This window comes from Mus pahari, chromosome 3, assembly GCF_900095145.1.
Source record: "Mus pahari chromosome 3, PAHARI_EIJ_v1.1, whole genome shotgun sequence".
Taxonomy (NCBI): domain Eukaryota; kingdom Metazoa; phylum Chordata; class Mammalia; order Rodentia; family Muridae; genus Mus; species Mus pahari.
In genome coordinates this window covers 140,841,371-140,855,485 of record NC_034592.1, presented here as the reverse complement: position 1 = coordinate 140,855,485, position 14,115 = coordinate 140,841,371, and the positions used below count along the sequence as shown (strand labels likewise).

At 39.4% G+C, this 14,115-nt stretch overlaps 1 protein-coding gene across 8 annotated transcripts in view; it reads right to left on the bottom strand.

Annotated features, from left to right (window-relative positions):
* The window catches only part of Ralgapb (Ral GTPase activating protein non-catalytic beta subunit), an 83,660-nt gene that overhangs the window by 27,923 nt on the left and 41,622 nt on the right, over window positions 1–14,115 (bottom strand). For all 8 annotated transcript variants that reach the window (XM_029535892.1, XM_029535893.1, XM_021192764.2 and 5 more), the window contains 4 exons: window positions 10,329–10,511; window positions 7,999–8,150; window positions 2,034–2,221; window positions 167–273 (listed from right to left, as the gene is read on the bottom strand). In XM_029535892.1, coding sequence (XP_029391752.1) covers window positions 167–273; window positions 2,034–2,221; window positions 7,999–8,150; window positions 10,329–10,511 — 630 coding nt within the window. The remainder of the gene's footprint in view (window positions 1–166; window positions 274–2,033; window positions 2,222–7,998; window positions 8,151–10,328; window positions 10,512–14,115) is intronic.

The following is a 14,115-nucleotide window of genomic DNA, read 5'->3' as shown; positions in this document are numbered from 1 at the left end:
ATTCAGTGACAGAGAGCCTGGCTAGGGACCCAAAACATTCATGTAACCTGTGACTTTGTGTTGGAATGTTATTTAATCTTTAAATAAGCCCACACATGGATTCATACACACAATCATATGCACCCATGTATATGTACTCACTCACACACTGTAACTTCTGATGTACCTTCTGATTTGCTTTTGCTCCTCTGGGTAAAAGGCAAAGCTGCTGAGCCCACGCAAGTCTTCCAGACATTCCCCGGACCAGCACAGTGACAGAGGGGAAAAAGTCATCTAGAATAAAATATATGTATCTAAGTTTTTACCTCAGATAACAACCATATAATATACAGCCTGCTACCACCTGCAGGGCATCTCATGGTTAAAGTCCTAGCTGGTGTCTCCTAAATTGCAATGCTGCAGTTAAGTGACATGAGAACTGCTGCCTGCCTCTATACCAAGCACTCTACTGTAACTCCTCTAACATCCTTGCGTACCTCTATATATACAGTTTGAAGATGGTATCTATCAAGGCAAACTCTCTTAAACTTCCAGTGTTGAAAGAAAGCAGGTTGGACATCTGCTGTGCTGACATTACATTTGCTCAGACTGGGATCCTACTGCCTGCTGTAGCAGGCACTGTTTCCTCCCAGCAGAAGTTCAGGGATGAAGGTGTATATAAAGAGTCAGAATCTTTTTATTCCCTTTCTTAGTCTCAGTTATGGAAATTAAAACTGGTTCAAACACTCATTTCTTCCATTATTAACTATCCCAATAAAGAAAACATCTTATAATTATATAAAACTGCTTTATTTTTGTTTTTTGTTTTTGGGTGATGATCTATATAGTATATTTACTTGGAATAAGAGTAAGACAATCCTAAAAAAAAAAAACTTGCAAGAGAACCAGAAAGTCTAAAGGGGACGCTAGGACTTTGCAGGCTGCTCAGCAGGCAGCTTAGTGTGGAAGGACTGTTTATAATGAAAAGTAGGCAGCTGGGGAAAAAAGCCAGGCAAGCTTTAGCCTGGGGATAAAGAAGGTAACTGACCAATGATGAATGGTGCCATTCTATCTCATAGTAATGCTACTAAACTTATGCGTAACAGGACAGAAATATGCGATAATATCCTACTGCAATCAGGGCTAGCTCTCTTGTTTTACAGAATGATGATATCCTGCTTATAGTCAGGTGACAGAAGCTGTACAGGACTCAGACACTACTTACCTTGGCATGTATCTTTAGTCACTGAGGAAATCCTACTGTGGTAGGACAACACCTGAAAATAGTATTGTTTGGAAAACCTGAATTTGAATACTAGTTATATACTTTTCAAGTTACCCTAAGCAAATCACACACCCTCTGTGAGCCTCGTAACTGGGGAATAGTGTATGTCTTGTTAATGAACAATCACTCAAGTGTTTTCAACAGACCATCTACATGTTTAAGGATGAGCACTATGGTACAGGGAAGGAAGTGCTAAGGGCAAGCAATTTTCTGAACTGCCAAAGGGGATATCAGACCAGGTAAAAAGAAAATGCAACAAATCAATGCAAGAAATTAATAAGGCCTTCTATTTGGATGCACTGGGAGGAATATAAAGGAAAGATTCAAGAGTAGAGACATTGAGACTAATTATATAAGGAAGTAACAGGAGGAGGAAGCAGAGATGACTTCTCCAATTTCTCCCTGTGTGGGTAGTAATGACTGACACAGAACAATGATGGGTCAAGGGGAAGGGAGCAGAGGTGCAGGGTCCAAGGTTCACATGGACACAAAGTGGATAATGACTTTTATCAATAGTAAATATAAAATATCTCACACTAAGAAAACTTTATATAAAAGTTTGACACCATGATATTCCAGGCATACATAAAGAATCTTAAAACAATTAATTCTACTTTATATGCACGCTCTATTTTCTGGCCTCTGTTTCTCTGGTGGTGTTATCCTATACCTTTAAGTCTTTTTGACAAACAGTTACTTGGAACTTGCAATCTGCTTCCCTAGAAGAACTGAGAATACACTGAGCAAAGCTAAGAGTGCCACAACTTACTCTGCTCATTTCCAAGCGGTTGCTCCAGCATTGCCAGGATGACACTGTTATCCAAAACAAAGTACCGGAAACTATGCTTGTTTATGGTTGGCAGCCTGGAGTATTTGATCAGAGTGGTCTCATTCACCAGACTACAAGGAGAAGCAGGACCACTGGGTGAAGGAAATGCGCCAAGCAACTGCATGATACTATGAAGAATGGAATAAAAAACAATTAATTCCCAAAGAAAATTCTACTTCCCCTCTTGGATCTACGTGTCCTTGTGCCCTCTGAATTAACTGAATACAGCTACGCTTCCTCTTCACGAGTCAGATATACTCCCTGTGGCATGCTGGGTAGAACCTGCGCCCTAATAAGGAAAGCCACTTCCTGGGGCAGGGTAACAGCAGCCACAGCTTTCTGGCCTAGGAACTGCCTGCAGCCATGATTGCCTCACCGGGGACCACTGCTTCTTTCTCGGACAGGACATATTCACTGGTTAGTCAAGGGTCCTAGGTCCCAATTCCTTCCCAGCTGGAGAGAACTCTGAAGGTCAAGTCAGCTTAAGCACTGGCTGCAATTGCCTCCACTGTCTAGAACCTTTGTTCGTCTACCTGCCCAGTCCTGCTTCCTCCCAATAAAACAAGGCAAGCAAATTTCTCTCTATCTGTTACCCAGGGAATAAAGCTGACTACAGTTCCAAATCAAGAAGCTCCTAAAGACACATTTAGAACTGTGCTTGTGTGCTCCAAGTTTCAGGATTGTAATAGCCAAAGTAGGCCTAGAAAAGGACATAAAGATCAGCCAGACCTCCTTATTTTTCAGATAAGGAAACTTAAAACTGCAAAGAGCTAAGTGATTATTAAAAGGCCAAAACCCAGCTGGGCATGGTGGGGCACACCTTTAATCCCAGCACTCGGAAGGCAGAGGCAGGCAGATTTCTGAGTTCGAGGCCAGCCTGGTCTACAAAGTGAGTTCCAGAACAGCCAGGGCTACACAGAGAAACCCTGTCTCGAAAAACCACACACAGGCTGGGGAGATGGCTCAGTGGTTAGGAGCACTGACTTCTCTTCTGAAGGTCCTGAGTTCAAATCCCAGAAACCACATGGTGGCTCACAACCATCCGTAATAGGATCTGATGCCCTCTTCTGAGGTGTCTGAAGACAGCTACAGTGTACTTATATTAAATAAATAAATAAATATTTAAAAAAAAAAAAAGAAAAACCACACACACACACACACACACACACAAAGCCAAAACCCAAGGCCTGCTGCCTTCTTCCTAAATGGCCAAGGAATAGATATATCCTCATTTCAGATAAGGAACTTGAGGTACTAAGAGTTAAATCTCAAAAAACTATCATGAATAAAATTATAACACAAAATGCTTTATAAAGCAGACTTACTGATCAAGACTTACCATTCAGAAATATTTTTATGTGTGCATACAGAGTGTGTGCAAAGACTTATGCACACATAATGTGGAAATAAAGATTTCTGCATCTATGCAAGGAATTTAAAAACTCGCCTAGTTCTCACAATATATTGAGTACTAGTCTAGGCACGTTATATATATTTCTCACATAGTTTCATAATAACCATATGAATTAGGTACCATCATTATTTCCATTTTTATTACTCTCACTTAAAATAAAACACTGAAGCTCAAAGAAAAAATAGTCTGTATTTACACCAAGATTTTACCATGTAATATCAACCTGGCCTTTCATATGCATCTCATTTGGAAAACTATTTCTCAACATTTTTTTGTATTATGTGAGCATGTACATGTGTTATATGCATATTGTATGCACACATGGGGCGTATGTATGTAAGTGGAGGACATGAAGTGTCCTGTTCTATTATTCGCTGCCTTAATCCCTTGGGACAGTGTCTCTTAGTGAATGTGGAACTAGGCTGGCAGCCTATAAGCCCCAGTGATCCCTCTGTCTTTGCCTTCCCCTCTAGCACTGAGTGAGGTTACAGGTGCACACAGTCATGTCCAGTTTTTCACATGAGCATTGAAGATCTGAACCCAGGCACTTGTGCTTGAGTGACAAGTGCTCTTACCCACTGAGCCCCACTCACAGCTCTTAACAGCATTTTATCATTTAATCTCTAGCGTGGGTGATCTGGCCTCAGCTCTCTAAGGTCTCTGTTGGTGGAAGGCACTGCTTCCTTGCAGTTCTCACTCCTCCTAGAAGTACTGCTACAATTCAAGGAACAAGGGAACTCCTCAGTAAGCTCAGCACTCTAAGCCTGCGAGAAACAGGAGACTAGTACTGAGAAATACAGCTTTGGCTTTCTCCCATCGAACAAACACAGATGTCACAAAGCACAAAGACCAGGTGAGCTTGTCATGTCCCAGTTAAGGACTACAATTCTATCAAATAGGCTGCTGGAAGAGGTTAGGTCACTTAGATGAAATCATTACCAGCCTCACCACATTCTTCTGTTCCTGGTACTGACTAGACTGGAATGGTGAGCAAACATCTTTGAAATTAAACCTGTAGATAAAGATTAAAAATCCTGTGAACCTCTGGGAGAAAGTCTCCGTTGGTATGCTCTGAGGTCCAACCTCTGCTTTCTATAGGCAGTGTTCTGATTACAACATACAAAACAAGCTTATAACACTTGTTCATGCCTGTAATAGCAACGCCCAGGAAGGTGAGGCAAGAGGACTGCCATGAATTTGAGGCCAGCCTGGGCTAAAAAGTGATACTCTGCCTCAAAAATAAACAGGACCCAGTAAGTTAGCTCAGTAGGTACAGACTATTGCTATCAGTCCCAACAACCAAAACTGGATTCCCTGGACTTCCTGAGCTTCCTGAAGCTCACATGGAAAAAAGAGAAAAGACTCTCAAGTCATCTTCTGACACCCACAGGCCCATGCACACATACAAATACATGTTTTGTTTCATTTCTATAAAGAGCAGAGTATCTCTGTGAGTTCAAGGCCAGCATGGCCTACACAGTGAGTTCTGGGACAATCAGAGATGCATAATGAGACCTGGGTGTTGGTGGGTGGTTGGGCAAAGTAATTAAGAAAAAACAAACCAAACAAACCCAAAAACCCACAGTAGACTAGAACTTGATCTGTAAAGATTATACATCAGAATATGGGGTAGGATTTAAAGACTACAAATAATATAGAATAATCTTACAAAAAGAAATTTAAATACTCCCAAACAAACAAGCATAGGGTAAGAATAACAGATGAAAAGGCAACATGGAAAGAGTCCAGTTAACTTAATGAGAATCTCAGTGCAGGTGAGAAGTATCGCTGCAATCTCCCAATAGATGTTGATGAAATACACAGTTCTACAGAGTTTGGAGACATTCAGATCTCATAGAGAACACTATGCTCAGTAGTCTACCTGTGAGAGATCATGGTCAAAGCTAAACCCATTGAGTGACAGGGTAATAATGATACTCAAATCCATGTACTATGAAAAGGCACATGGAGGAACTAGCAGAAGGGAACAGAGCTACATAAACACTGTTGCTGTGTACTGATGCCTGCAGTACACAGGATTAACTACCAAAAGTCTGAGTAACAACCAAGGAGAATAAGTTTAACCTGAGAGATTTTTAGTTTGATACAGAATATCAAGCTTTTAATAATTAAAACAAAGTGGGAAAGCTTAGGGGCTAGATTCTAAACCCCAATTGAAAGCTAAGCATTTCGTAAATATACCTTAAGCAGAGGGAAACACTGAAATGACTTCTGGATTTATCCTTATATGTGAAGGTCAAGAAACCCAACCATAGCTGGGCGTGGTGGCGCACACCTTTAATCCCAGCACTCGGGAGGCAGAGGCAGGCAAATTTCTGAGTTCAAGGCCAGCCTGGTCTACAAAGTAAGTTCCAGGACAGCCAGGAACACAGAGAAACTCTGTCCTGAAAAACCAAAAAAAAAAAAAAACAAAAAAAAAAAAAAAACAAAAAAAATAAAAAATTAAAAAAGACACCCAACCATTTAATATGTACATTGTCAAGGTTATCAAAGATAGACTGGCACATACCAAATAAACTCAGTATGACTGTGACAGCATGGATGCCCATACTGTGTGAGACAGGTCAGTGAAAACAGTTGCGCTTCCAAAACCAGAGTAACAGAAGGAGGTTCCTACAAGTAGTTAGATTCACTGTGAGCATGGAAAGTCTATGTTGGTATCTGAAATGCAAGAGAACTATATAAACAAGTATGGGCATGCCCAGTTAACCACTACAAGTGGCCCAGCTATGGCAAGCGAGGGCTCAAGAGTAATCAGATCACTACCCTGATCCTCCACTGGAACTCAGACATCATAGGAAATAAGGCTTTTAATCACTCAGACAGTAGGATGAAATAATGTTTAAGGATGACGAGCTTAGCCATTGAATACAAGACAAACAGGAAGAGTTAAGAGAATGGAAGTGAGATAACCTAGTACAGAATATTATCTGGGGCTTCAGGGGATGGTGGGAAGACCTTACAAAGACAGTCTAACGGACTCTGTTGATAGCCTTATGAAGAATGACAGATATACATCAGAGAAAAAGCTGAGGGAAAGCAATGTTGACACCTGGGCATAGAGGTGCAGGCCTTTAATCCCAGCACTTGGAAGACAGAGGCAGTTGGATCTCTATGAGTCTGAGACCAGCCTTGTCTATTTAGTGAGCTCCAGGACAGCTACACACAGAAGCCCTGCCTCAAAAAACAAAAAAGCAAACAAACAAACAAACAAAAACAATAAATCAAATCAAATAAACACATGAAAAAAAAAAAAAGTGATGCTGATGAAAAAAAGCAGCAACTGTGAGAACTGACCGGTACATGTTCCTCCATGATGAACTCTTTGGAAGATTGGAAACTAAAGACTTCACAGTGGACTTGCTAATAGAGACAAGAAAGCAGAAAATGAAGACAAAAGGCACTCAGGTGACTACAATCTGAGGGAGAAAGACTCCAGGCATACAGCCAGCCCTCAACAGCAGCTGTGCTCTCATACGAACAATTAGTCTAGAGAACAAACTTCTTGCAGCACAAAGAACTCAAGAACTCAAGTGATCAAGGTTCCCCCTGCTTATCTCCTAGCCTTCTTCCTCTTCCTGGTATATATTAAGTCCAATTCTGTGACACTTTATGGCTCCCCCAGCCCAGGTGTTGCACAAGCACATGCTCTCATAGCTATCTTAACTAGTTCTCTAGCAAAACCTCAACAAAGGCACTTTAAGTCTAGACATTAACACAACACACAGTTCTAAACCAAAGCAAGCATCCTTCTGAAAATTATCACCTAAGCTCAAGAAGAACAGAAACAAATCCAACTATTCTGAATATAACCCAAAGAAGCAAAGAGTGCTACATTCCCAAAGATGTCAGGATCTTAGGCAGAGCTGGCTTACACACGTTGTTCTGCTCATATTTTATCTCAAAAGGACCCACTGCCTACTCCCAGTTCCCTGACATTTATTTGTATCTCTTCTTTGGGGGCACTAACTAGTTACCCGATACTGAAGAACTTTGTGTTTCTATTTCATCTTTCCTACTATATCAGAATGGTATTCATGGTAATAACGGAATCTAATTTATCTGTATGATTCTATTACCAAGCTTTTACAAGGGAGTTAAAAAATCTTAACTGAAATATAACATAAAAGATATAGTCACTGGGCAGCAGAGCTGATACTGTGACACAGCTCATCTCTAGGCTAAGCCATCAAAGAAAGGGATGAAGTTAACTCCAAGTTACTTCCTGGCTCTAACATGATCTGACCTGAGTTAGTATCAGCCAGTACAGAAATACACACATCCCAACTCTCTGGTTTCCTGTTGGTCTAAGAATGAATACAAAAAGAATTCTTTCCTTTCCATTTTGTGTCTGGAGATGCAGCACCCTACAGGGGCTGAGTTACTTTGTACTGAACAAGGAAGGCATAGCAGCAGAGGCCACTGCTGCCCTGTCTATTATAGTTCAGAATCCAGCAGCTGTTCCCATACCAGGTTAGAGTGGCTTCTGCGGCATCCTTTACCCTCATGGATGCAGGGTTCGGCTCCTTATCACCTTTGTACTTGACTTCTTGCTCACTGTTCTTGGATTTGCTTCCTGAGATACCCAGTTCTACAATCTCCAGTACTTCCTTAAGGCAATCCTAGAATCAGGAAAAGACAAAATGATTTAAAAAAATATTTCAAATACATTATTTTATTCAAGAAAGAATATGTGTGTGTTTGTGTATAAGCCAAGGTCAGGGAACAGTTTTTGGAAGTTGGTTCTCGACTCCTACCATTTGGGATTCAGAGATTAAACTTAAGTCATTAGACTTGATGACAAGCAGTTTTATCTGCTGAGCCATCTCATCGACCCCAAATCAATTTTTATATATGTTACTTAAAAGAAGACAAGGAACCCAGAACAGTGGTTATGTTTTGGAGGCGGAGCTCCAGTTTCTAATGTTCTTTAACAAATATATGTTTGTATTATAATATAATAAACCAAACTTCCATTAAATTTCTTTTAAAAGAACTAAATTTGTGGGGGCTGGTGAGATGGCTCAGAGGTTAAGAGCACTGTCTGCTCTTCCAGAGGTCCTGAGTTCAAATCCCAGCAACCACATGGTGGCTCACAACCATCTCTAATGGGATCTGAAGCCCTCTTGTGATTGTCTAAAGACAGTGACAGTGTACTCACATACATTAAATAAATAAATATTTATTAAAAAAAAAAAAAAAGAACTAAATTTGTATATTCAAAGGAGACTAAAGACAGGTTTTAATTTTAGTAGTTACAGAGCTCACAAAATTACCATGGACAAACCCTGGAAGTAATTCAGAAGTAATTCGGTCAAACCCAGATGGTTTAAGACACATCAGATTACCTAATATATCAAAGAGAATTACTTATTTTTTGGAGTGTCTCAAATATGGCACTCAGGCTGGTCTCAAACTCACTATGTAGCTCAAGCTGGCCTTGAACCTAGAACTGTCTGCCTCTGCTTAAATGGTAGAAATACAGGCAGGTGCTACGATCCCCATCTCCAATGATTGACATCTTAAAATAATTTCTTTTTAAAACTGTTTTTGTGTAACAGAGTTTCATGTAGCCCAGGCTGGCCTCTAACTCATTATATAGTCAGGGATCACCTTGACCTTCTGATCCCTCTTCTTCTACCTCCCAAGTACCTGAAATTACAAATAAGTCCCATCACAGCTGGTTCATGTTGTGCTAGAGATCAAACTGAGCACTTCATAAACACTAAACAGACATTCTATTAATCTTAGTTACAAGTCCAGTCCTGGAAACAATTTCTGATATAACTTTAAAAGCCACAGTGAAACTAACTCCGATTTTATCGACAATATTACTTACAAAGATCTCTATAAGTATCCAGTGATCTTGGAAAGCTTTACTGGTACTGAGCTCATTATGCCAGCTTCCTTATAAGGGACAGTGGCAGAGAAAACAGACTAGATAGCTGTACCCTCTTAAAGTGCAGAACCCTGTGAAAAATACAATGTTTCCACAATAGTAACTTTTATAGCCAAGCTGTTATCCTCGAATTCCAGATTCACAACTAAGTGTCCTTCTTTGTTTGATAATAGGAAACCAAATAGCTTTAATAGCTATCTACAGTCTGTCATCCTATCGAAAAAGGTAATTTTCCAGACACAACAGTTATGCGTATGAGTTCATAGCAACTGCAAAAGTGTACAGAGACTTGAGCAGGCTCAAGCTAAATAATATTACACCATGGATGGTAAAAATGGGCAAAAACTATTATCATTAGCCAGGGAGCTTCTGGCATGTGTGGTCATGTATGAAAGCTGCTGGGAGAGGCAAACCTACTTTCTTTAAGGATGAGATCACTGTTAGGTTGACTACACTCCAGGACAGGAGTGTAGTCAACCCCATTCTCAATAGTAGCTAGGAAACACAAACGACTCAACACAAGCAAAAAACTCTCAAAATTGTGTAGGTAAGAAAGTGAGGATAGAGTGGGTAGAACTTGGTGAAAAGACAAGAATGTCCAAAATACACAGTATAAAATTTTACAAATATTAATGAAAATATTATTTTTTATAAAAGAGATCTTGCTGGTTCAGATCAATTCTTCTCTTTCATAAAGAATTTCTCTGTGGAGTTATTTGGAACCAAATCTAAGCATGATGACAGTTTTCAAGTTATATTCAAAAGAGTAAGTATCCTACTGAAATCAAACAAGTAAATTCAAAGTATGTGATACTGTATTTAAATGCAGATATTCTCTTTTAAAGGGTATTTTCTCAACATCCGGTTTCCTGCTTGGTGTTTCAAGACTGAATAAGCTCACCTTTTCATCAAGCATATCAGGGTGCTCTGTCAGCCAAACACAGAGACACTGAAATGCTGCCACTATCATGGAGTGCAGATCCCGGGAGTGAAGAGGAGCTGGCCGACTGCATTGGTATACGATGTAACTGCACACAGAACTGATGGCACGCTTCCGGTCTCCTGAGTCAACCATCACCTTCACCTAAGCATGTCCATTTAAGGAATAAAACCAGTCAGGAACCACTACACCAAGCATTTGCCCTGCAACTGAGCCTATCTGATACTGTGATATAAAAGAAGCCTTGTTCTTAAATATTATTTATAAATAGAAACAGAATATTCGAGATATACCATTATATATAACAAAAAAGTGGTATTCTCCCACCCAAAGCAGTACTTTACATGGTTGCTGATAGCTTAAAACCCAAAGTTCTTGGATACACTCACTCATATTGCAAAATGTGAAGGAATGGCCAGAAAAGAAACACGTGTGTACTTTAAGGTTCCTAACCCAACCTCACAGTGATGGGTTCTGCTCTGCACAAAGTCTAGTGAAACAGCCCAAAGGTTCAATTATCAATTACAATAAGTTACACATATTCAAAGTATGTAACCTCAAAGAACTGTTACTACAATCAGATAACAAACATACATCACCCCCAAATCTCCTCATGCACCTTTGTAAGCTTCCTCCCATTCCTCTTGCCCCCCCCCCACCCCACCCTGTGAGGAACTGCTATCATTCTCTGCTACCATAATTGATCAGACTATATTTTCTAAAGTATATATAAGTTCTACAGTATCTACTTTAGGGAGGGGTATTTGGCTAGCTTCTTTCTTCTATTTAGTATAGTTAATTACTTCCAGATGTATCTGTTTTTGTAACATTTCTTTCTTTTTACTGAGCTGTATCCTAGTACATGAATATAGAACAATTTGTCTAACTAGTAACTTGTTAATGGGCATTTGGATTATTTCCATCCTGTGGAAATATAGTTGCTATGACCATCCATGTCATTGAATGGATATGTTCTCTTATAATGGGAGTAGAACGACAAGATCTTAAGATACAAGTGTGATTAAATGGGTTTTTTTGCTTTGGGTTTTTTTTTTTTCATAATTTATTTTTATTTCCTATGTACTTGTGTTTTGCCTACATATATGTTTGTATGAGAGTATCAGATCCTCTGGAACAGGAGTTACAGACAAGTGCAATATGTCATGTGAGTGCTAAAAACTGAACAGTCAGTGCTCTTAACCACTGAACCATCTCTCTTCAGCCCATATAATTAAAATTTTAAGGATTTGCCAAACTTCTTTCCAAAGTGGTTATTACAATTAACATTCTCATTAACATTTTCCTTATATCCTCATCAACATTTGGTATAGTCAAGTCTTTTTAAATTTAGTCTGTCTTTATGTGTGTATATGTGATATATGCATATATGTTTTATATGTATACAGAGGCCACAGGAGGACTGTCTTCCTCTATCACAGTGGTTCTCAACTTTCCTAATGCTATGACCCTTTAATATAGTTCCTCATGTTGTAGTGACTCCAACCATAAAATTATCTTCATTGCTATTTCATAACTTTAATTTTGCTACTGTTGTGAACTATAATGTAAATATCTGTATTTTATGATGGTTGAGATGAGCCTTGTAAAGGGTCATTCAACCCAAAAAGGGTTACGACCCACAGATTGAGAACCACAACTCTAATACTTTGCATATTATTCCCTTTAGATGGGAGTCTTTCACACAACCTAAAGCACATTGTTTCAGCTGGGCTGACAGGCTAGTAAACTCCTGAGATCTGCCTATCTCGACCTGCCACTCTGAGGTCTATGTGGTCCTGCCTGGCCTTTTAAGTGGGTGCTGGGGATTTGAATTTAGATTCTCATGCTTCATTAACAGAAACTCTTGCCCTGAGTTACTTCTAGCCCTCGATGTTAGCCATTCTAATCATTATGTAAAAGTATTTCAATGTGAGTCTAACTACAGTTCCCTAACAACTAACGATATTGAGGTAGGAAAACTCACCTTAAAGGAGAGTGGCACTATTCCCTGGGTTTGGGTCCTGGACTGCATAAAAAGGAGGAAGCCAGCTGAGCACAAGCATTCATCTGCTCTCTTCTTCCTGACTGCAGACTCAACGTGACTAGCTGCTTCAAGCTCCTGTCACCTTGACATCCCCGCCATAATGGACTGTACCCTTGAACTGTGAGCCAAAATAAACCCTTCCATCCTTAAGTTGATTTTGTCAGGGTATTTTGTCACAGCATGAGACAAGTGACTAATACACTTTACAAAAGTCTACAATCAATTTTTAGCTCATTTTTATACCTACCATATACCAAACAGGTATGAAACCAAGTTTCCTACTAGTATCACTAGTCGAAAAGACTAACCTTACTCCTTAGAGTTATCTCTGCACTTTTGTCAAAAATCAAACAGCCACATAAGTGTGTGTGGTCACGAAGTCTTAAGACCACTAGTCTATTCATTCAACCCTGTTCTAACACCAGACTGTTTTAATCATTTTATCTTTATAGAAAGTTATGAAATCAGGTAGTATTAGCCCACTGTATATGATGGCACAGATCCAAAGCAATACCCCATCCAAGCTAATCCATCTTCAACCAAAGTGAACCACAGCCACAAGGAGCAGCACCTCCCCCTCTACCATGTCTCATGGGCAGCTATCCTAACATTACATATCAGAAACTACTCCTCACATATCTATTACATTTGGGGATTTCTGAAGTAGAGTTTCAAGTAGTGTTGAGAAAGTTTTTTGTCTATTTTGTTTCTCATAGCTCATAGGAGAGCTCTGACATAAAGACCCAAGCGTCATCATCTCAGACACTACGCTCCGTGGTGACTTATCACTATGTGACCACAATGCATTTTATACTTTCATCTCTCTTGATCCTCACAACATCAACTGGTATATGAAAAATATTCTTTTCCATTTTAATAGTAAAAAGTATTCAGATGCTAGCAAGGATGTAGAAAATTTGGAACTCTTGAATGTTATTGTGGAACAACAATTTGTAGTTCTTCAAAAGCTAAACAGAATTATCATAAACCCAAGAATTTTACCCCTCAGTACATACCCCAAAGAACTGAAACTGATATTCCAAATAAATACACATACATGCACAGGAACTCTAGTAGTAAGAGCTGAGAACGGAAACAGTCTAAATAACCCTAAACTGATGAGCAGGCAAACCAACAGTGATAATTACATTCAGTCCAGGGCTAGGCAGCCATAAAAAGGGGCTGAAACTAAAAAATTACGTCAAGTGAAAAAGACAGGCACTCTTGAAATGACACACATAACATGGTTTTCACATTGCTCCCTTTATGTGAACGGTCCTGACTGGGAAAACCCAAAGAAGCAAACACTCAGTGGCTGTCAGAGGAGGTGGTGGTTGGGAAGGTAGGCTAGCAAGCAACTTCTTTGAGGCTTAGGGATTCCCTTCTGAGGTGACAAAAACACACTGCAAGTGTAGTTGGTGAGCTGCATTACACAGCATATGTACTAATAGCCATTGAATCACTTGCTTTTAAATGGTTAGTTTTATGTTATATAAATTTAAGAGAGAAAGAGAACAAGAGAGAGATTGAGGTGTAAGTGCAAAAAGATCCCACACTTCTAAAGCTCCATAAAATTCAATTAACAGAGAAAATTGAATATATAGTCAATTTTTGCTTACTACTGATAACAGAAAATAGTAATCACAGAAATACTTTATATAAACTCTTTATAAAATCAAAAATACACTATTAATCACCAGTATT